Raw genomic sequence first — 21,859 nt, 5'->3', positions numbered from 1 at the left:
GGTGCGCTCACTAAAAACTCAGAAAGAAGAGAGCGGCGTGCGGGAGAATTTACAGATGCCAGATTATTGGTCAGAATATAAAGCCAAGTTGGCTCAATAAGATATCTATTTGGGACTCCTCATGTATTAAACATGGGAATAATACATGGAATTAATCATTAGTATCAAATTTTGGATAATAATCACTCCATTTAGCTGAATACGAATGTACTACGCTTATAAGATTGAATGATTATCGCGGAACTGGCATGATTGCGAAAATAGATATTACGAAACACTTTTCTGGAACACAGCCTAGTGCCCATAATTAAAATGAGGAAACATTTCTTACATACCGGGCCCAAATTAGAGAAAATGAAAAGCATTTTATGTAATTTTTTAAAGCAATAAAAGAAATGTTCAAACAACACAATGTGTGAAACACACAAAAATTAATCAGAAATAATTAATCTGAAAGAATGAGCACCATTAGAGATACATAAAAATGGTAAACGAGAATCTCTGAGGAAAGGGTAGGAATGTGGTACAAGCATAATTCCTGTTGTGGTATGTATGTTGTGAATAGGTGCATGTTATGTACAATGTGTGTATATGTGCGTGTCACTATATGGCCTCTAACAAAAACGACATGAAGTCATTTGCTGCATCAATCAATCATACGCAAATAACTCGAACAACCATAACCAACTCTGCTAGCGTCACAGAACAAATGCAACTGTACCTCAGTGGGTGTGAAGTCAGCTGGCTTGGAACAACGAGGAATAGACAAATTATTTAAGTTGGATAATGAAGCGATCCAATTTTCCCAACTTTCTCTAGGTGGGCCAGAAATGGTATCATCCCAGGAATAACCTTCATCGCACAACTCGCGAAGAATAAGTTTTGCGGGCAAAATAAATGGTTGGACAAATCCTAATGGGTCAAATACTTGACTTACCATTGACAAAATACCTCTCCGTGTTAGAGGAAGAGGCTCAACATTTATACGAATTACAAATTTGTCAGCATCGATGCGCCAATGCACAACGAGTGTCTTATTTGAGGAATCACCTTGAATGTCAAAATCTACCATAGATGGGGCTTTATCTTCATCAGGTATCGAATCTAACACAGCTTGGTCATTGCTTATGAACTTGGCATGATGAAAACCACATGTATCTAATAGCTTACGTAGTTGAGATATCAAACTGACGATTTGGTCAGCAGTAGGCAAACTTTTCAAACAATCATCCACGAAAAAATTACGATTAACAGTTTCAATAGTGACAGAGTCAGCATTGGATAAATTATCATCAGCTACCTTCCGTAGCGCAAATGTAGCAACAGATGGAGAACTCTTACAACCAAATATATGACTCAACATTTTTAGCTCAACAGGGTCTCGAGATAAATCATCATTGGGCCACCAAAGAAATCGCATGGAATCACAATCAGGTGGATTTACCCGAATTCTATGAAACATTTGACGGATGTCACAAATTACCGCAACGGGTTCCTGTCGGAAACACAAAAGAACACCAACCAACGTATTAGTATTGAAAGGACCTGATAACAAGTTGTTATTCAAACGAGTGCCTTGAAACTCGGCTGAACAATCAAATACTACCCGAACTTTTTGGCCAGTATAGTGATGTGGTAAATATGATGTTCTGTTACTGTGTGGCAATTCATGTATGGGTATGTATTCTGCATAACCATTCTGGATGTATTCATGTATTTTATCTTTGTATTTTTGGAAAAGATCTGGGTCTTTCTGGAATTTTCGCTTGAGATACATTAGCCTTTTTTCTGCTAAAAAACGATTATTAGGGAGGGTTACATTATCAGATACCCAGGGTAAGGCAATTTGATACCTACCGTTTATCATTTTCATTGTATCTGCCATAATGCTCAATGCTTTCTTGTCATCGACAGAAAACTCTGTAGTACATGGATCAGCATATAAATCAACAAAATCATGACCACAAACATGACACATAGATAAATTAGTACTTTCTTCAATAGAATTTGCAGAACTATAACCTGCTTTCAAAAAATTGACTCGACACAATTTGAAATTTGAGCATTTTTGTCAGGACCTGCTAGAGCCCAACCTAAAATTGTATGGTAAGCAGTTGGTGAGCCTTGTTCACCAACACATGTGTCTGAGATGGGAAATTGTCCCAATACATCAGAACCTATCAGCACCTCAATAGTGCCATTTACTTCAGGGAAGTATAAACCATGTAAGTGTGGATACTGTTCCACTACTTCCTGATGTGGGATAGAGTCACGTAAATCAGGAATACCATCAAAAGTTAAAATATTATTTACACATATTTCGTTAGGCTCATTAATACCAGTAATAGTGAGAGATACTCTCTTTCCTGAGTGAGGCTTTGAACCACTGGCAGTGTGAATAGTACACTCCTCAGTTTCACCTTGAAGGCCTAATCTCTTAGCAAGATCAGTGGTGCAAAATGAACGTGACGAGCCATAATCAAGGAAAGCATATGTAAATGAATAACAATCAGAATCATTAGAATCAAATCAAATCAGAATCAAATTTTGGATAATAATCACTCCATTTAGCTGAAAACGAATGTACTACGCTTATAAGATTGAATGATTATCGCGGAACTGGCATGATTGCGAAAATAGATATTACGAAACACTTTTCTGGAACACAGCCTAGTGCCCATAATTAAAATGAGGAAACATTTCTTACAACTTCTCTAAGCTTTCTTATATGACTTTTAACTAAATTTCTGCCTTTCTAAATACCGATATAATTGGATTGTTACGATAAACACGTGCTTAAACTGTGATTATGACATAGCAATTGACGGTATCTAGATCGCAAAGAGATCGATCGATTTTCGTTTCTTGTAGATGGAATTTGTGCTATTAACCAAAATTACTTTCTTTGACTTCCAGATTTTTTCATTAATCCAAAGTAACACAGGTGACTGGATTCACAAATTTTTATTCTGTGGTCAGTAAATCGTAAGATATTTTTTCTGTGTTGACTTTTATGACGTTCCTATCCCCTTTCCATTAAAACTTGAGTCTTTTTGAATATGCTTGCTCACCGAATAATTTATTTTTGGAATGTAAAAAACGAGACTTAGTAAAAACACTCCGATGTCTTGAAAGTTAATAAAACAACAATAAATATGTTCTCAGTCCATTTGCTCTAGTCGTCATCACTGTATTCCCAAACGATTACATTTCATATGTGAATTCGATGCCAGTGTCGCCTAGTTGTTCTTTTATCAGCTTATCCATTAGTTCAGATTGCGCCACCGTGAACTGATTTTTCCACCCACCGATCTCTCCTAAAAAAAGATATAAGATGTCGGTCCATGGTGACAAACTAATAAATCAGGTTTGCGTCCAACTACCAGCCTATGACCCCATAAATGTAGCAGCTTGCCAGTGTTTAAGAATAATTCTTTCCTTCGTATACTTACTACAAAGAGATGGAAAAATTAAAATTTGTTTGTATTCGAATAGTCTCATATTTGTCTCTTGCAAGAGTCAGAATTTGAATGCATCAGTCAATACGACTTGTTGGTTTGATTTGTTCGACCAAAATATTCAGGAATCAATCAACTATAAGTAGGTATTATTGCTAGAACGTCATGCGCATTGGATCAAAAATTCTCCTCTGCATTACCGAACCGGCATAATCATACCTTTTCGGACATTCATCTTCAAAAATCCAGATTTTTCAACATCTGCATGTTCCTTCATCGATTTGATAGAACATACTTCAGCAACATTAGCGACGTTATTGTCGCTGAGATCTACAGCTAAGAAATTCGCGATTCGACGAATCTCATTTTGAAAATTCTGGAATTAGTTTCAGATATTAATTCAACTAAAAACACATAAACACATTAAATTATCATCACATAATATTGTAAATCATATTTTCACAGGTGGAAGATCACCACTCTCACACACAACATACCATAAAAAAACTCATCAATAATACAAGAATAACTAACCAACTTTTTGTTTTTATGCATTAAAAGTGAGGTCAGGTCGTTTGAGGGCCGAAAAACTTTATTCGCGGGCCGCTTTTGGCCCACAAGTCGCAAGGACAATTTCTATAGTATGATTGAAAACAGCATTTGGCTCTATTTTAACCCACTCAGGCTTGTTCAAACTCAATGATAGTTTTAATTATATATGATTAACCCGCGCGTTTTTATGTTATCAGAAATCAAGTGTAGATAAACGTTTCGATAAATTTTTATTGTTGTTGTTAAATTCATTATTGTAGTTGAAATGGTGGCGTTCATTCTGCCCAAGGAATTAAAAAATTTGAGCCGTAAAAAAATTTAACATTACCACAAATATTCACCATTTTCATATCTTCGTAAACAACCACAAGAAAATTTTCATCCTTTTTATATTTCATCCATTCCTTAATGTGGTCTGGATACCATTGACCTTCTTTATTGCATTGTGGATGTTTTCCTGGAAAGAATATCTTGAATGTAAATCTATCAATATTTTATTTTAAATAACTACACTAGACTAGTGCATTCGTACAGCAATGTTATTCTTGTCCATAGACATACTAGGGACATTTAATACCTGATGATTTCACAATCGATTCGAATATTTTTCCGAAGCGAATCGAATCTCGAATAATTGGAAGATATTTGAATAAACACAAGGTTTTTATTTAAATGGTCATCATTCAGTCTGTTTGCTGAGTTACATACAATAAGAAACATGTTTCAACAATAACTTACTAGGAAGAAAAGAAATGCCTTTTAAAAACATTTCGACGGGAGATTGCTTAAAAAAATGGAAGAATGATCTCGACCTTTAGCGGACAACAAATAACAAGCTGGTGGAGATTTAAAATTTTCGCCTGGACTGATTCGAAAATTTACGATTCGATTCGAAATGCTCAGACCTACCAGGGTAGCTCGCTACACATATGATTCAAGCGTGGGTTGCTCTAGAAGTGGGTTGAGCTAAGTTACCAAAATAGTATCTCACCACTCCGAACCGCGATATTTTTGACAACATGTCTTTTAATTAAGACGGAAATCAACAGGCGACAGTACGTAAAATGTAAGTATAGTACGTGAACATGAACGTGAAACGTACGTTCGTTGACTCTATCTCTGGTGCACCACATCGTAAAATCTGCGTTGAGAGTGCCATTAATTTCACATTTTTCCATGCATGAAAATGATTTCATTAATTTCATAATCAACTTATTTATACCAAGTACGTAGTTATGGAAAAATTCATTCCACTCTTCTCCCATTTGCTTCTTTGTTTCCTCAGGCAGTGGTAATTTCCTGGAAAAATGCAACCAGGAAACGGCTTGGTCTTTGGGATTACGTATGACGTATATCATCTGCGAAAGTAAAAAGTATAGCAATTCCATAATATAACATTGAAATAATTTTTCAGTCTGGATTCCACTACATATTTTGCCTATATGACCCGTCATACTGCCACAACCAACAATTAATTCTAAATTCACCAGAACTTGTACTGAACTTCTTGAAAACTCGAGAGACAGTAATTATTGTAAGGAAAGCCACTGGGAACCGAAGCTGGTTATCGAACAGCGACACAAGGTACGAATATCTGATCGAAAAGAATTGATTTACGGATTGTGAATACCCTATGGTACTGTTGAATTATTTAACAAACATTCTTTAATTAAAAATCATCAGACCAACGATGGGCAGGTGAATCCCCTCCTCAATTGGATACTGGATACTGGATACGCGTTTCTGGCGAAAATAGGTTTGGGGAATTATAGGGTTGTGGCCGCCCACGTGCGTATAATGTGAAGTGGTTTTGATGTGCAGTGATAAAGAAAACCAGATACAGTAAATTAAGTAAAGCTAAGTTGACACAGTACATTTACGGTATATAATAAAAGTAGGGACATTTGAACGGTACTGGCAACGTTATCGTTATTGATACATATTTACGTTATACATCATGTCAATTTCTCAAACTTCGATCAAAACTAAATATATCCATACTGTCAACACACCTTGCTGTTTGATCTCTTCATTTTCTCATAGTTGAAAAGTTCCTCTGTTAAATGAGTTGCAAACACTTGCGTTGAATGAGGTAGTTTGTCGAACACATCAAATTTTCCCGCTAAAAGTTAATAATTTAAAGAATTTTTTGGAAGTTTATTTTTTAGCAACAGTATACACACGTGCAGATATTGCTTTCCGCATTTAGTAAAACAGTTGATTTATTTGGACACAAAAGTCAAAATGAATAAGTACCGGTACCGGTATCTGATCTTTTACAGAACCGGTACCGCAGTATTGCCGACTTCGACTAACCACCAGGTCACGAACGCGGAATCGCCACAAGGTGCGCAAGACAACATCACGCATAAAAAAAACATTGTCCCATTGAGCCCGCAGAATTTTTTTTAATAAGTGATAATAATAGCCTTCTAGCGACAACAACAATCCTAGACTACTGAATATTTCAAAGCAATTCCAGTAGTTAAAGAACACTTCCCATCAAAAAATGATATATGGTATGGCTAGCTCTTTTTCTTCAAAATATGAGTGGTTTTATTGAAATTGACTTTTATTTAAAATCAATACAATTATAGTGATGGAAAGCTTTAGAACTTTGCAGTTATTCGGACTTGACTGAAGACTCTGGCAAAGAATGACTCGATCTGACTCGCTATTCGTGGTTTAGATACTTGCATTCAATTTATGGAATTAAATTTACTTACGAACACTCATTTCCACCAGAAACATTGGCATCGGAACAGTACGATACATATCTAGAAGATGTTTATCTCTGCCGTACAATATTTGTTTCACAGTTTCCAAACACCATGCCGTACCTAAATAATTTGAACGAAATTGATAAAGTATTGCTTTAAAAACAATTTTAAAAATTGAGCGCAAAGTGATAAATCCATGCATTCAGTAAAAAAATAGATAATTTAGGATAATATTGTAAAATTTCATTTAAATTTCTGTATACTTTTGCCACTTTGTTATATACATTACAAACCGGACTTTCTTTCATGCGTAAAACCGAAACCCGTTTATTTATTTTTTTTTTTTTTTTTCAAATGAATAAATGAACAAAAATAAATTTTTACCTGTTTTTGGAAAGCTTGAGATAAAAACTGAATTTTCAGGAATCTTCCATTCATCGTAAGCATACTTAGTGGCTTCAAGACCAAATCCAGGCATGAATTGATATCCTTTGTAATCTTCTAAGCCTTTAGCCCCCATCCACGTCTTCTTCATATGTTCCGTTAAAATCAGCTGCATTGAGTTAAGGTCAACGTTATTTTCCATGCTATAATGTTTTTTTTGTTCTATATATATTACAGTGAGCAACTAAACACAAAATGACGACAAACGTTTTGAAATTGGATTCTCGCTATTTTACTTTACGGATTCTCAAACATTCTGAAATTGACACGCAAGGCGCATGTTACATTTACTATGAAGTTTATACCTCTCTCCGCAAGAGCTTTTGTACCAACTTATTCACAAGATTACTGAAACACATGCTGAGTGAAATCTATTCTTAGATAAGCTTTAGGTGTTGTATGGGTTTGTCCACAATTATCGCTGAATTAGCATTTTCTTTATATATGATAGTCAGAAGCTCATTACAAAAACATAATATTGAAATCTATTCTTAACTTATCTATTTTTGTTGAACAATAGATGACATTCATCTAAGCATATCGAGAACTGCAAAATATAAGATGCTCATAATGTTTACTTCACGCCTATACCGGTAATGTTTTCAATGTTGGTGAGCTTTAAAGTTGGTGTTTGACCTCAAGATCAATTCTCACTGCTACATAAAACATATAAATTTAACTACAAATGAGCTAAAATATTTATATGTATTATATATATGCAAAGCGCATTATATCGTTTTTTGATAAAATTACACACGAGAAATATTCTATGCAATTATTTTCAGCCAGCTTAGAAAAAATCAAATTATATATAATAATATTCAGCATTCTAAAACGTAAATTATCATTTTGAATTATAATATTATATTTGCTGTTGTGTTATTCAACTAGCAATTACTCCCAGATTCCTAGTTTCTAAAACACATCAAGTTCTAGTAGACTGACTCGCATTTGCCAAACAAACATTTGATAATGTAACGATTACGTTGTATTTCCAAGATCAAGTTTCATCGATCGGTCATGATCTTTTATGGCGTATCCTGTATTTTACACTAATTACTGAGAAAAGTAATAATCGCAATTTGCCATGCCTCTAAAACAGCTCATTGAATATGAATTGATTATAAAATTGGCACAGAACTAATCGACACATTTAAGTACCCAACTATTAATTCGAAATTACGATCCCACTTTTTGACGAAATCATTATTCATTTGATCAATAATAACATCGACCTCGAGTTTTAGAATTATAGCTAAGAAATGAAACCCTTTTTTAATGAATGTAACATTTTGGTAAAATCTTGTTATTGTCCTACCACCAATTTCCGGTCTGTTTTATTCGCTCTTGTCCAACTTATGTTAATATAAGGAGGTTTTGTAGAATGTCGTCGCTCCTGATGCAAAAATGTGAGATTCGAAAAAAAAATACCTCCCCAACGTTTTAAAATATAAAAAAAAAATAGTAATTATCCAGTTTGAGTTAGAAATGAATTGAAAATTTTAGATGCCAGTCAACGAACTATTAGATGAGTTGCGCACGAGTACAATATATTCAACTAAGCCAGCTTTACAGAAAACTCTCGATACAAGTTTGCATACATCGCTACCCTAACCTTTGCTCTTCCGTCACGTGATACCGCTGAATAATAAAAGAGGTTATATTCCCGTATCAACTGTTTCGAAAAACAAAATACTTATTAGAAATGTAGCAGAAAAGATGAGAAATTTTGAAATCAAATCTATATCTTTTCCATGAAATATCACTTTAAACATAGGTATCTCTGACATGCATGTGTCAAACAGTTTTACAATACATGCTACAGGTTGAGGATTATCCAAAAGAAAGATGTTGAACACTAATTCATCGCACCCAACAGCACGGACAACCAGGTTCCTTAATAATAAAGAATGTTTGTCCGGACTTTTCAACAGATAGCTTTGGCAGAAAGCAGTTCACCCCCTGACGAATCACTCCAAGTAGCTCACCGTTAGCAGAAACTTCCATACTGTGACTGCAGTCTTTGAAGCAACAACAAAATCCATGGCAAGGCCTATTGAGAAAAAAATCAATACGTAAGTTCACGAGAAAGGGAAATAAAGTTCATTAAAAATAGGAAACAAATAAGAAATTCATTATCAAAAAAGTTCATCGAAACTAGAAAAGGGGGGAATTTTGATCACAAGAAAGCCAACGAAAATATCAAACTCACAAATGAGTAAGTCTTCATTTAGGTAAGAAATACTTTGTCAACTTTGATGAGAAAAAAATGGGGGCTGGGCGTTTCTCCTTTTGAGTTCAATTCGTTATAATTCAAGAGTGCAATGCCTAAATATTTGGGCCCGAAAGTCAAAACGAAGTAGTACGGATATCTGATCTTTCACAGTACCGGTACAGAACACTGAAGTGGAAATATATATCTGTTGCACGGAATCGTAGGCGTCTCAACTTCGACTGACCATTAGATAGTAACGAACGCGAACGCGGAACCACTAGGTGCGCTATTTTGTAGCACCATAATATCAAAACGATCTGTCTGCCCATTTCGTGCCCAACATTAATATTCCCTTGTTCAATGTCGTATGTATACTGATATAAGGATCAGTGATAATAAACAAACATAATATCATCAATTTAAGTATTCGAGAATTCGGATCGAAAATCGATTTGATTTCTAATTCACAGGGTACTCCAGAATACCAGTAAATCTGGATTTAAAGTAAAAAACTGAATTGGTGATTAAGATTAAAGACATGTTTTGCATGTGTCATGTCTAGTAAAAGTATTCACTTTGAAATTTTCTAATTTATTTACTAAATATTATTTTTCAATTACCTAAGCCTCGGTTCCATTCTCAATACTTCGTTATTCTTGTTATCTATCAGGTGAATCACGATTGGAGTTTTGCCAGAATCAATCTCCCTCGTAACAGAATAGTGATGTCGGTTATATCTATCTAATATCTGATAAAAACCTCTCTTGCAGCCACCAGCACTGTCATACTCTTGAACAACAAAAAACTCTTGGAGTTCACCAACTGTGGTTTCGTGAGATGATAACGAACTGGCATCCATGATAGCTTGTTTCTACTTGCTCCAAAATAATAATAATAAATTAGCGTACAATACAAATCATTGTGACGCAACAAAGATTATTATCTAGCGGGTAATTCAAATATACCTATCAGTAGATGTTGCGCGAAATTAACTCCCAGTCCTTTCTCAATGCTTTTGCGCTAGTGGATCCCTGGGTATAATGCAAAAATGCTGTAGCAGGAATAAAATACCGTATGCAATTCAAGATACCTGCTGCACACTAACACAAATATATTTCTGTGACGTTTCATCTGACCTAAATCAGATTTCGTCAGACAAGCAGTTTACAACTATGTTAAAGACATATATTTGTGTTAGTGTGCAGCGGGACTCTTGAATTGCAACTAATCATACTTACAATGAGGAATATGTGGCCGTTTATGACGAATATTTCGTATCATTTTTATCCATTTTTTTCTTGGTATTATACTACTTCTCGCATTATGACATCCTACAATTCAAGATTATAATCTCGATACATGATGCCCCACTTTTGATTGCTTTACCCAATATTGATAGTGCTAGTTTGTAAATATGATTTGGGTTAGTATTAATTAAATTCAATAAATGACTGTTTGTGGTAAATGTTAGTCAAAAATGAATGGGAACCGTAAAATACTATGTAGAATTACCAAAGCAGAAAATTAAATCTGAAATTAGTTGGATGCCATCCCTTGAACAATAGCTACAACAGTCCGGGTTAACTTGAAAAACATTTGATGTATAGTTGTTGCTCCATTACATCAATATTTAAATAACTATATAATGTGGGCCAAATTAAACGATATCTTATATATTTCTGGGAGATCATTTTTCCCATACAAAAAATTATTGGTTTGACTATGATTAAATTTGTAACTGGCAGCTTTGTTGTCGCGTGTTTTCAATCCATTCATATTGAATGAGATGTTTTAGTTAGAGGCATGTCGCTTTTTCTCGGGTTCTCTCGGACGTTGCTATATTATACGCCATTTTATACTGCAAACAAATGATAATTGATTTATGATATTTTTGTTTGAAATTCTATATATAGGATGAAAAATTTCCAATGTTTTTTGAAAAAAAAATTTTGATTCTTTGTCAACTATAGAGTAACTCACACTTTATTTACCCGTGAATTTTACGTTTGAATTGAATGTTTTCAACTATACTATATTTTTGTGATGTTCTTTTGTTGACACGAATTCTTGGTACTCCACGAAGTTACATAGACAAACAAATGAATTTTGTAAATGGCGCGACAGCACAAGCTGTTTCTAAAATTTTAGAATTTTAAGAAAAATCAGAATGCCTATCAATTTACCTTATGTCTCGTATCTTTACGATTTTTTTATGGAAACACGATTTTCTACACTGACACCCATCGAAGTCATTTCAATATCGGCTTAAACCTACCTCAAACCCCGAGGCATATAATTAAGCGCTATATAACAGGTTGTAGCGCAATGCAATATGTGTGTGTATTTGATCAGGAGTGCATGACGATACTGAACGAAAGTTAGAAAAGGACAAACTAGCGATGATGTCCAGGCGCGCACAAATTAAATGCTAGAACAGTAGAAGTGCAGCAAGACTCTAGAATTCCTATACTTGTCTACATTCTTTCTACATCATTCTCGCATTATAAGTCTGGCATCATTAAATGTTGGGTATATATTCCATTTTCGAATTTATTAGGATAAACAGATGATAGATTGATTAACATTATTGGTATAATCATCAAAATCCCCAATTTCGTTTCTCTATTTGTGATACTAGGCAAATTATTAAAAATGGTCAAGTCAACACTAGTCGCTCTGCTATTGACTCTACTAGCACGGAAGTCGTACGACCCGATGATAACGAACGATGTATTGGAAGAATACGATTTTATTGTTGGTGAGTGATCATTGGTTTTATCTGAGCGGTTGTACGAAAGTAATATATGGTGGGACTTGAGGATTTGTATTATTATCATCACTCAACTATTCGTGTAAACGATTTCTGAGATTTTGTATCTAACAAATGTGTTGAAAATACGAATCTGTTTAAAACAAACTTGTTGCTATAACTCTTTTCAAAAATGTATACTTTCTCGTTTCAATAACTCCCTGTCAGTTGCACAAAATTTTAAAGAGACACAGTACTATATGCATACCTCAGTCCCCCTTTGAAATCACTAGATTTTCTTCTCTTTTTTTGTAGTTGGGGCAGGTGCATCTGGAGCTGTGGTTGCAAGAGGACTCTCAGACATAACTGGGATGACGTGAGCATATGTTATGAGCATTGCATTGTTGCTCTATGATTGGGAATTGAAAGAAACTTTAATTGGTTTCATTAATGTGGAAAAAATATTTCAAGAAACAATGTGTCCCTGTACCATACATATGATTACAATGTATATACTAAATGTAGCATAATATTTTATTCCAGCCTGCTCTATTACAGAATCTAATATAAATACGGAGTAAAACGGAATCCATGACTGTTGTTCTAGATAACTTTCTGTTCATCAATGGTCTTTATTGTGTTCAGGGTGTTGTTATTGGAAGCGGGTGAATCAGATTATAACAATCCTTTAGTTCCTAGTGCGATCAAATATGGCAAGTTGCAACAATCTTCTTATAATTGGAACTACGACATGGCAAAACAAAAATATTCATTGCTGGAAATGGGAAAGGTACTCAAGATAGATATTTTTTGTACAAAATTTTAATCAGTCCTAACAAGGCTTTGTACAAGCATCTATTACTGAGTAGTCTAATTGAAAAATATGATGTGCCTTTTGCCTTTTGTTAGAACGCGAAATATCCTGGAGGAAAAATTCTTGGTGGATCAACATCAATAAACGCAATGGTTTACTTGAGAGGAAGTCCACATGATTATGATTCTTGGGAAGATCATGGAGCAAAGGGATGGAGTTGGAAAGATGTCGAACCATTTTTTAGAAAAAATGAAAACGCTGTCGATGACAAAATATCAGAAAAAGTCGGAAGAGGAGGTTTACTAAATATTAGCATTTCATACGAAAATCTTTTTACTGCAAAATTGAAGACGGCGGCAGGAGAAATCGGTGAGGACGTATTAAAAAAATTAAACAGACAGATGAGCAGCTGTATCTAATTAAGATTTCATCTTCAAATAATATGTATAAAGTTAGCTAGTTTGATGTTGGAAAGTTCGGAAATGTATTTATGTTTTTTATATACAAAGGTATAAAGGAAGTTGACTATATTGATGAAATTGAAGGAATATCTCCACTTATTTGCACCAGATACAAGGGACTAAGACAATCGTCCTCAGACGCGTTTTTGCGATCGGGATATAAAAAACGGTAAAACGTGTAGAACCTATAAAAAATATACATCGAGTTACGACACATTGAGTTACGTTCAAAAAACTTACGTATCCACGATTTTATTTCACTGGAGTAGTTTATTTTACCCAACGCAATTCGAAATTTCGTAACGAGTGAACACAATTTTCAAGTTTTCAGAATGCAGCTTAATTGTAAGATCGTGAAAAACTCGCACAATTTCACTGATACATACATGATACAAACCTGAATTTTTTAGGTATCTAATCATTTTAATTCTTGAAAGAGAACACTGGTTTTGTATTTCAGAGTAAAATTATTTGAATGCAAATTGCTTTGGACTAAAAACTTGAATCTTATTTTGTGCTTATTTTGCAAATTATTGTCACAGAGTATAAAATCCAAATATATTGCTTATAGACAAAAAAGTTTGCACATTGTAACAAAGGCACTTGTGAGTAAGATTCACTTTGTTACTGGGACAAGCGGTAAACAAAAAGCGACAGGCGTAAGTTTCATCAAAGATGGGAAAATATGCAACGTTAAAGCCAGAAAGGAAATCATTTTATCAGCTGGTGCACTGAGAACTCCACAAATATTGATGTTGTCGGGGATCGGTCCGAAAAATCATCTTCAAGAGATGGAGGTAGACTCTTACTTTCATAACATTTGCGGGAAAAGAATTAAAATGTATTATATAACATCTATATTTTTCAATATTCATGAAAGATTGTTCAAGCAAATAAGCGGACCACTTTTATATATACATGGAACAAAAGCTTAGTCTTGCCCAGTGGTTACATGGAAACAAAAGATTTTGGTCGCTCCGAGACAGCTTGTGCTTGAATAAATTGTTTTTATTGACTTATTTTTCTAAGCTTAATGCCGTTGTTTTTTTTAGAATAGGGCTGATACCTTGACATTTTATAGCTGAGTAATAGAATCATGTGCGAGATTCGTGTTGTGTCAATAGCTTATATATCGAAAGATTCTTAAGCTCTAAAATATCTACAAATATTTCACTACGAATATTTGACTATTTCTTCAAAAAGTAAACACAAGACTTTGGTAAAACATACCGTAAAATCGTAAACCATGCCACACATTTCAATGTCAGACTGCAGTGTTTTCAACTTCCAGATAGACGTTGTGAGGGATTTGCCAGGCGTGGGAGCTAATTTTCAAGATCATTTTGGGCACTTCGTCTATCACGCCACAAACGACAGCCGGATTACATCAGATATGGTAAGTTAAGCAGTATTTCGCAGATATTGTGGAAATGATAACTACAGTTTAGATATTTGTGTGAGAGGAGCAATGTCACATATCACAAATTGAATTGGGACTAATGTTTAGACACCGGAATCTATCACGGAATACATCATAAACGGTACCGGACACAACTCAGCAGTCACGGGTGGCAGTATCGTTCTTCATCATAAGACTAAATATTTTGGAACTAACGTAACTCTAAGCAGCAAGTAAGCAAATATCAGTAAATATTTTACAAAGCAACTTGAAAAGAATTTCTTAGAAACTATGTGCTTTGTAAATGTATTCAAATATTGCTACAATTTCTATATATTTTTTATAAAATTTAAACTAGTCAATAGGTCCATAATAATTTGGATCATGAATAACTTTTTAATAAGAACACTCAGAATAATTTTGCATTCAAGATACAAGGTTTTGAAACCATTTCCTAGTACATTACTAAGTTTTATCTCAAAAAACCCAAATTAATTAAAGAACTCAACAATTCACAATGTATAAACTATGATGGATACGATAACTTGCAAAAATTACTGTTATGTGTTTATTGTGTGCAGAGACTTAAACTTGTATGCGTTTTAGTTAAGTTTCGTTTGGGCCAATATGCCAAAATTAAACAAATAAAAACTTGTGATATGTAAAATAACATAACTTTTTTTTTAGAAAACGGCCATTCCCTAGTATCCAAGCATTTTTTGCCTCAGGAAAATTACCTTTGGTTTTCAAGTCAGAAGAAAACGTAAGAAATTTAGTATTGATATATATGTAAGAGTTTTCAGATTTTCGATGATTGAAACTGCTCTTTTTGTCGTTATTAAAAAGAATTAACATAGCCAAATACAATATTTTATATAGTTCAATATCAAGTTTATAAATTTATAATGTTGGCGTTATTAGATGCAGATGTTGAAAACTCGTTTTTAATTTTTATGATCCATGATTGATCATCATATGCTGTATTCGATTCAAGAAAACGAGAGATCTTGACAACATCTGAAAGAACTAGACTACGACAATTTTGTACAATGAAAGACTTATATCTAGTTGTGTTGTTATAAATATGAAGAAAAGACAGGAATCTGACATTTCAGGAAAATGTACAGAACTTTCTTTCGGATAAATATTCTAACGCCCGTCGTGAATATGTGCTTCCACGGAGTATGAAGTTCCACTTTTCAACTATAATATTTTAAATAATACTGAAACTGCTTTTATTTTTAGCATGCGTTTTATACCTATTCGATACTATCAGTTCAGCATCCTAAATCAAAAGGTGAAATTCGGTTAGAGTCGACGAATCCGACTGACCTACCTATCATTGATCCAAATTATCTGTCGGAAGAAGATGATATAAAGATGCACATAGAAGGTAAATTTAATTCGAGAACCAATACATTCATATATCTATCTATTTGAAATAATAAAACTATTCTTCGAGAATAATATTTATACTGTTCGTACTGCCCGGTGGCAATGGCGTGAAATATCGTTCCCCTACTTGCTGAGACAAAGAGAACGATGCTCAAATATATGGCCACGAAAACCAAAGTCTGCAGTATTGTGCGTTACTCCATAACAATACTTTACCCAGTTACGGTCAAAAAACTTCCGACTTCTGCTAGGAGTAGCACGAGAGAGGTCTCATAACCGCTACAAATAATTTCATCAATTTTGAAGAGGTCACCACATAAAACTTTGAGTTGAAAAACGAATCACATAGAGCTCAAAGAGATATTTGAAATAATAAAACTAATAGCCTCTTAGCGAAAAATACGAATTTTCACCACTGAAAATTTCAAAGCACGTAGTTTGGTAGGTAATGAGGAAATCGATGTCTTTACTACGACAAAGAGAATAAAAATACTAACAAGAAAAACAACATAATAATAACAAAAACGATTCATATGTACATTTCGTGTCCAACAAGAACAACAACATAATAACGAAACAATCAATTTGTGTATTTCGTGTGCAACTAACCGTTCCAAGCGACATCGATATTCTCATGTACGCAGTCCAGAACCAATGAATGTTTCCTCCTGATCATTGACTTCTGTAACAGTGGCTAATCAAAAAGATGCAAAAAGTGACATAACAATAGATGTTTTAGCAGCCGCCCAGACACTATCGTCACTCATTCAGATTTTTTTCAGGCATGGTTGTGGACATTATATTATATTCTGGTTTTTGCATGCCATTGGTTATTTTTTAGTTTTGTTTCGTAAATTTAAGAATGAATTAATAACTCAATGATCATTTCGTCTTCGTAGGAGTTTATAGTTTAAGTGCAGTAATCAGAAATTAATCTAGAACTATGATAAAATAGGCTAAACATTTTCGACGTCCAGAAGTATGTGCACCAAGATGGCGCACAACCTGAACATAGTAGTTGTAGCAGGTTAGGATTCAGGTTGTGCGCCATCATGGTGTACATACTTCGGGAGCGCCAACTTTTCTATCGGTACTTTTGAATGACAGGTTGTTGGACGTTTTGAATTAGAATTATGGCTTGAAACAGATAAACCCGGCCCGCGAAACCACTATTAAAATAAGCATCTAAAATTTTGCAAAGGTAAGGTATAAAAGCAATTTTTATCAACTCATTTTCTAGGATTTAGAAAGCTTGAAGAGTTCGAAATGACAAAAGTCATGAAAGAAATTGGATTTAGGCTGATAACACCTGAAGTATGCAATGGATCGCTCTACACTAACCCTCCCAGGTAATATCTGCGCCTGCTGTTGTTGAAGATTTTTAGGGTTTTGTAAAGTATCCATCCACTTACATCTATGCAACAGCAAATAAAGCATGGCAAAATTTTATAGGAGACGATTCAGTAAAAAGCAAAAACCGTCTTGGTTTGCATTGGATGGATGAACAATATAAACATTAGCGTGACAGCAAACTGCAAGTAAATATTGAATCCAAGTTCATCATGCTTTCTTTATCAAATACCTACTGACTGAATGAAAAACTGGACTTAACAATTAGATATCCATGTGCCATGTTTCAAACAATTAATAAATCTAATTACACTAAACCACTAACCTAACCGGAATTTTATTTTTAAGGCCCGATGATTTTTATCGATGTTACGTGAAAAATTTTGGGTATGCAGCACACGCATGCTGTACTGCTAAAATAGGACAAGAAGACGATGAAATGGCAGTTGTTGACGAAAGACTTAGGTAGGTCAATCATTTCTTTTCGATATATATTGGTTATTTACAATCAAACTATGGCAAAGTTATCATAACTGAACTTGTATATGTCTCTATACAATTTTATGACAATTTTCTAATAAACACAGAATCCTTATTTACTACATGGGTTAGTATTTTTATTGCAGCGGTCCGCATTATTTACCTCTTTATTTCGTTTTGAAGGGTCCGGCATATTGAGGGCCTAAGAGTCGCCGATGCATCAGTCATGCCCCATGTGACGTCATCTAACACACAAGCTCCTTGTTACATGATTGGACGGAAGGCATCAGAAATGATAAAACAAGATTGGAACATAAATGAATGAAATGCATTTTTCCATGGATGGAAACGTATAATAAATAAATAATATGATGCATACGACAATTGGTTCTGTTGCTCAGTGCAGTATAACAAAACGCACCAAATGTCAATAGTTGTAAAAAGCCGTTTGAAGAGATGGAAGCAATATTGATCGGTTAAGTAAAGTTGTTTTATTCAAATAGATCGGTTGTATGATAAATTATATCATAGTTTATTCTATGAAGTTTAAAGAAGCATAAACCAGTAAATTTTGTTGCATCCAGTAACCAACGGAAGGTTTGGGCCACGAAAGTTTGAAATCCCTTTCCGATTCGCGATTGAGAAGTAATTGTCGACCCTTGGTGTAAATGTTTAACATTCATGGCAAGCGTCTATAATCAAGCGTCTTTGCGTGCCATCTTATTTCTAATAAGAATTATTAGGAGAATTAGCGTTTCATGAAACATTTTCATTGATTCTCATCGATTCGTCGGTTGTCAACCGTAACTAGATTTGAGGTTATGACGTCATAATTGTTTTCTCATAATAGACCTTATTCATTAAAAACCCATTCTACGCGCAAAAAGAAAAGTGATGTAAAAATTTTTTTTTTAACATTAGCTCTTATGGGGAATGTGATCACCAGAGCAGAAATTTGCATTTTTTGTAATTTTCTAGGTATCTTTCATTGTGTACGTGAGCAGTTTTGAAGATAGAATATTTTTTACATCTTTTTTGATATTTTTATCATGATAAACATGGTCAAGATTTTTGATAATCGTTCATTGAAATTTTAATGAGCGCGGTGTTTCCGATGACGTCATTCTCACTAGACCATGAGATTCTGCCAACGCGCCGTACTCTGTGGGATATGCGCTCCAAATGCAGCGCTAATGTCGCTTTGGGTACGGTACCGGTACTGGAAGCGTTTAACATTGACAATCTATAACCCATACCATTTCTATCACGTTTTTTACTGGTTTTACGCATTTATACCTGTACAGCTAGCAATCATTTACTGAAGGCATGCTGACGTGTTATTTAAACTACTGGTACCGTACCAAGGCTGCAAGAGGTGAAAACTAAATTATTTAGTAAATACTGAAATAGGCCTACGAACAAAAATGTTGGCCATCCTGCCAATAGGCAGGATAAGTTGTACGGTACCGGTATACAAAAAAGATGAATATCTCCAACCTATTATGGTACAATACCGGTCTCCTAACTAGGTTAAAAAACATGACTGAATACGAGTGAGAGATTTATTTTGTCAACCAGAATACAAGCATTGTATCAATAAAAATTGTATACAAAACACACAGTTATTCGGTATAGACTGGGGAGCGATACGACCATCACAGTCAGCTCCCCCTGCCCCCCATGTTCGCTATCAAGATTAACAGTTACTTAAGATGTTTGAACAATTTAACAAAAACTCCTTGGAGGAAGGGTTGACTAAGTTACGGAACATTTTTGGATTCGGTTAAAAATGTAGTCCATTATTAAACCACTGCTTTTTTTTGTAGATTTTCACATAGTGGACACTTAGCAAGTACGACAGTTAATTTATAATAAAAAAATTGTAAATTAATAACAAATCAGTAGAAGACAGCTCGCGTATTCAAACATGTGATGATTGAAGTGAGAAAAAAATTTAAAGTCGCGTTTAGGATATTACATTAAACAACAATGGAAAAGGTACATTGGAATCAGTCAAGCTTCAAATGCTAACGGCATTAATGAAAAGAATATGCGAAATGAAGACTGAAGTTTCCATCTGAGACATTGGAAGACGCTAAAACCTCATAGACTTGATAGTGTGGAAAGCCTTCTCACATTGCAGTAATAATGGGACATATATTTATAATATCATTATACAGGCTTTAAGTTGAAATATATGTTTAATTAAAATATCTATCTTTGCTAATAAATGCTGAAAACCATTTATTTCAATCTGCTGAGTGATTAGGGCCAGAAATTTGCTGTAGGGACCATCACCATGGCTGGATTTACCAATAGGCCAGGCAGGCTGAAACCTAGAGCCTCGAAATTCGGTTTCGAAGTTTTTAATTCTTTTGAATACTTAGTATATATATATATCAAGCATTTCAGAATAGAAAATTCTGTACACAACTGGTTTCAACCACATTGTAAACAGCCATTATTGCGTCGTTTGCATCATAATAAGGGAAATTATTATTATGCGCATTCTGCTGGAAGTTTCTATGTTAAAGCAATGACATTGTCATTGGTTAAAGTATGACTGTAGCGGTTGTTTGATCAAAGAAATTGAAAGCAAACTGCCTCAAGTAAATTTTTATTCTTTTAATTAAAAATTCACACCCATGAATGGGGAGAATGAAAAGTTTAATGCACTCATATTTTTAAATTTTAAGAAATTAAATGTGGTGTTGTTTAGAGAAAAATTCCGAGATCCAAAATATGAAGGGGTTTCTCATGGTCTAAAATCCAGCCCTGAACATCACCAATTTTAGGATAGGTACATGGTGTCAACATATGAACTGAGTTAGGCCATTGGATTTTGAAAGGTGTACCAGAAATGTACATAGTTACATGGAATTCATGAAATATATAACATCCAATGAAAACCAAAATAGGTCTTTCGTTGAACGCCAGTTGTGGTCCCGGTACCGGTATTCAGTATTCTGTTATCACAAGCAGTTGGAACGCATATCCCACAGAGCACGACGCGTTGGCAGAATCTCGTGGTCTGGTGAGAATGACGTCATCGGAAACACCGCGCTCATTAAAATTTCAATGAACGATTATCAAAAATCTTGACCATGTTTATCATGATAAAAATATCAAAAAAGATGTAAAAAATATTCTATCTTCAAAACTGCTCACGTACACAATGAAAGATACCTAGAAAATTACAAAAAATGCAAATTTCTGCTCTGGTGATCACATTCCCCATAAGAGCTAATGTTAAAATTGTTTTTTTTACATCACCTTTCTTTTTGCGCGTAGGATGGGTTTTCAATGAATAAGGTCTATTGCCTTGGGCTTCTTCCTGTCCGCATGGTTCTCTATTTCTCTCGATTCCGCTGCGATTGTCTCGTGTTGTGCTGTGTTAAACTTAAGTTTTTCTCTTTACGGTACAAGGGTTTATGACATATCAGTCTAGTGGTTATCTAGCAGTACCCATGACATCACAACAAGTCAATATAAGATCAAAAGTTGGCCATAGAGTATTGGAATAACAAAATTCTAACAACGAAAATTTACTGCTCAAATGCACATGCCAACGCTGTGGATAGAGTCGCACGTAGCGGCAAAGCACTGGATTGGGAAATATATTTGTGACTTTAGTATTTCGGTCATTATTTCCCGGAAATACCTGGTAAAGTATATTAAATATAACGTTAAATACAGAATTAGATGTTTAAACCTAAAACAAAATGTGCCTACCTTCTCTTGATTATTTTCCATGATGGTTTGGACTGTCTGTAGAATTTCCACACTTGATTTTATACGAAGACACCCATTGATCATAACTTT

At 34.5% G+C, this 21,859-nt stretch overlaps 5 protein-coding genes across 6 annotated transcripts; 2 read left to right on the top strand and 3 right to left on the bottom strand.

Annotated features, from left to right (window-relative positions):
• Positions 1-646: 646 nt before the first annotated feature.
• Positions 647-1,978, bottom strand: LOC144422908 (uncharacterized). The gene has a single exon (XM_078112920.1). The coding sequence runs from the start codon at positions 1,976-1,978 to the stop codon at positions 647-649; it is 1,332 nt and encodes a 443-aa protein (XP_077969046.1).
• Positions 1,979-3,047: 1,069 nt separating this feature from the next.
• Positions 3,048-7,370, bottom strand: LOC120337985 (amine sulfotransferase-like). Its single transcript, XM_039405899.2, has 7 exons — positions 7,115-7,370; positions 6,737-6,850; positions 6,023-6,132; positions 5,233-5,368; positions 4,352-4,467; positions 3,678-3,834; positions 3,048-3,317 (listed from the first exon to the last, which is right to left on the bottom strand). The coding sequence occupies exons 1-7, from the start codon at positions 7,314-7,316 to the stop codon at positions 3,205-3,207; spliced, it is 948 nt and encodes a 315-aa protein (XP_039261833.2). The 5' UTR covers positions 7,317-7,370; the 3' UTR covers positions 3,048-3,204.
• LOC120338003 (uncharacterized) lies at positions 7,342-10,997 on the bottom strand. Of its 2 annotated transcripts, none has more exons than XM_078111943.1 (3): positions 10,355-10,997; positions 10,010-10,267; positions 7,342-9,227 (listed from the first exon to the last, which is right to left on the bottom strand). In XM_078111943.1, the coding sequence occupies exons 2-3, from the start codon at positions 10,246-10,248 to the stop codon at positions 9,038-9,040; spliced, it is 429 nt and encodes a 142-aa protein (XP_077968069.1). In that variant the 5' UTR covers positions 10,249-10,267; positions 10,355-10,997; the 3' UTR covers positions 7,342-9,037. The 2 variants fall into 2 exon arrangements, with proteins under 2 accessions (XP_077968069.1, XP_039261857.2); XM_039405923.2 differs by having other exon boundaries at positions 10,010-10,263.
• A 112-nt stretch (positions 10,998-11,109) lies between these two features.
• On the top strand, positions 11,110-13,467 carry LOC144422109 (oxygen-dependent choline dehydrogenase-like). Its single transcript, XM_078111923.1, has 4 exons — positions 11,110-12,147; positions 12,454-12,514; positions 12,784-12,928; positions 13,048-13,467. The coding sequence occupies exons 1-4, from the start codon at positions 12,042-12,044 to the stop codon at positions 13,369-13,371; spliced, it is 636 nt and encodes a 211-aa protein (XP_077968049.1). The 5' UTR covers positions 11,110-12,041; the 3' UTR covers positions 13,372-13,467.
• Positions 13,468-13,870: 403 nt separating this feature from the next.
• On the top strand, positions 13,871-18,415 carry LOC144422098 (glucose dehydrogenase [FAD, quinone]-like). Its single transcript, XM_078111907.1, has 8 exons — positions 13,871-14,210; positions 14,705-14,809; positions 14,921-15,045; positions 15,500-15,575; positions 16,058-16,205; positions 17,448-17,556; positions 17,906-18,022; positions 18,221-18,415. Exons 1-8 carry the CDS (start codon positions 14,166-14,168, stop codon positions 18,360-18,362), a joined length of 867 nt encoding a protein of 288 aa, XP_077968033.1. The 5' UTR covers positions 13,871-14,165; the 3' UTR covers positions 18,363-18,415.
• Positions 18,416-21,859: the final 3,444 nt, after the last annotated feature.

The sequence above is a fragment of the Styela clava genome, chromosome 1, assembly GCF_964204865.1.
Source record: "Styela clava chromosome 1, kaStyClav1.hap1.2, whole genome shotgun sequence".
In the NCBI taxonomy this organism is placed as follows: domain Eukaryota; kingdom Metazoa; phylum Chordata; class Ascidiacea; order Stolidobranchia; family Styelidae; genus Styela; species Styela clava.
This window is presented reverse-complemented; position numbering and strand designations above follow the sequence as displayed.

Excerpts from the sequence above, each read along its gene's own strand:
- LOC144422908 (XM_078112920.1), bottom strand. The coding sequence starts at position 1,978 with ATGTGTCATGTTTGTGGTCATGATTTTGTTGATTTATATGCTGATCCA.
- LOC120337985 (XM_039405899.2), bottom strand. The coding sequence starts at position 7,316 with ATGGAAAATAACGTTGACCTTAACTCAATGCAGCTGATTTTAACGGAA. Across the intron at positions 4,468-5,232 it reads TTTCCATAACTACGTACTTG|GAAAACATCCACAATGCAAT; the intron begins GTATAAATAAGT and ends TATTCTTTCCAG. Across the intron at positions 3,318-3,677 it reads GAAGATGAATGTCCGAAAAG|GAGAGATCGGTGGGTGGAAA; the intron begins GTATGATTATGC and ends ATCTTTTTTTAG.
- LOC120338003 (XM_078111943.1), bottom strand. The coding sequence starts at position 10,248 with ATGGATGCCAGTTCGTTATCATCTCACGAAACCACAGTTGGTGAACTC. Across the intron at positions 9,228-10,009 it reads AGAATGGAACCGAGGCTTAG|GCCTTGCCATGGATTTTGTT; the intron begins GTAATTGAAAAA and ends TTTTCTCAATAG.
- LOC144422109 (XM_078111923.1), top strand. The coding sequence starts at position 12,042 with ATGGTCAAGTCAACACTAGTCGCTCTGCTATTGACTCTACTAGCACGG. Across the intron at positions 12,515-12,783 it reads TCAGACATAACTGGGATGAC|GGTGTTGTTATTGGAAGCGG; the intron begins GTGAGCATATGT and ends TATTGTGTTCAG. Across the intron at positions 12,929-13,047 it reads CATTGCTGGAAATGGGAAAG|AACGCGAAATATCCTGGAGG; the intron begins GTACTCAAGATA and ends GCCTTTTGTTAG.
- LOC144422098 (XM_078111907.1), top strand. The coding sequence starts at position 14,166 with ATGTTGTCGGGGATCGGTCCGAAAAATCATCTTCAAGAGATGGAG. Across the intron at positions 14,211-14,704 it reads ATCATCTTCAAGAGATGGAG|ATAGACGTTGTGAGGGATTT; the intron begins GTAGACTCTTAC and ends TTCAACTTCCAG. Across the intron at positions 17,557-17,905 it reads CTCTACACTAACCCTCCCAG|GCCCGATGATTTTTATCGAT; the intron begins GTAATATCTGCG and ends TTTATTTTTAAG.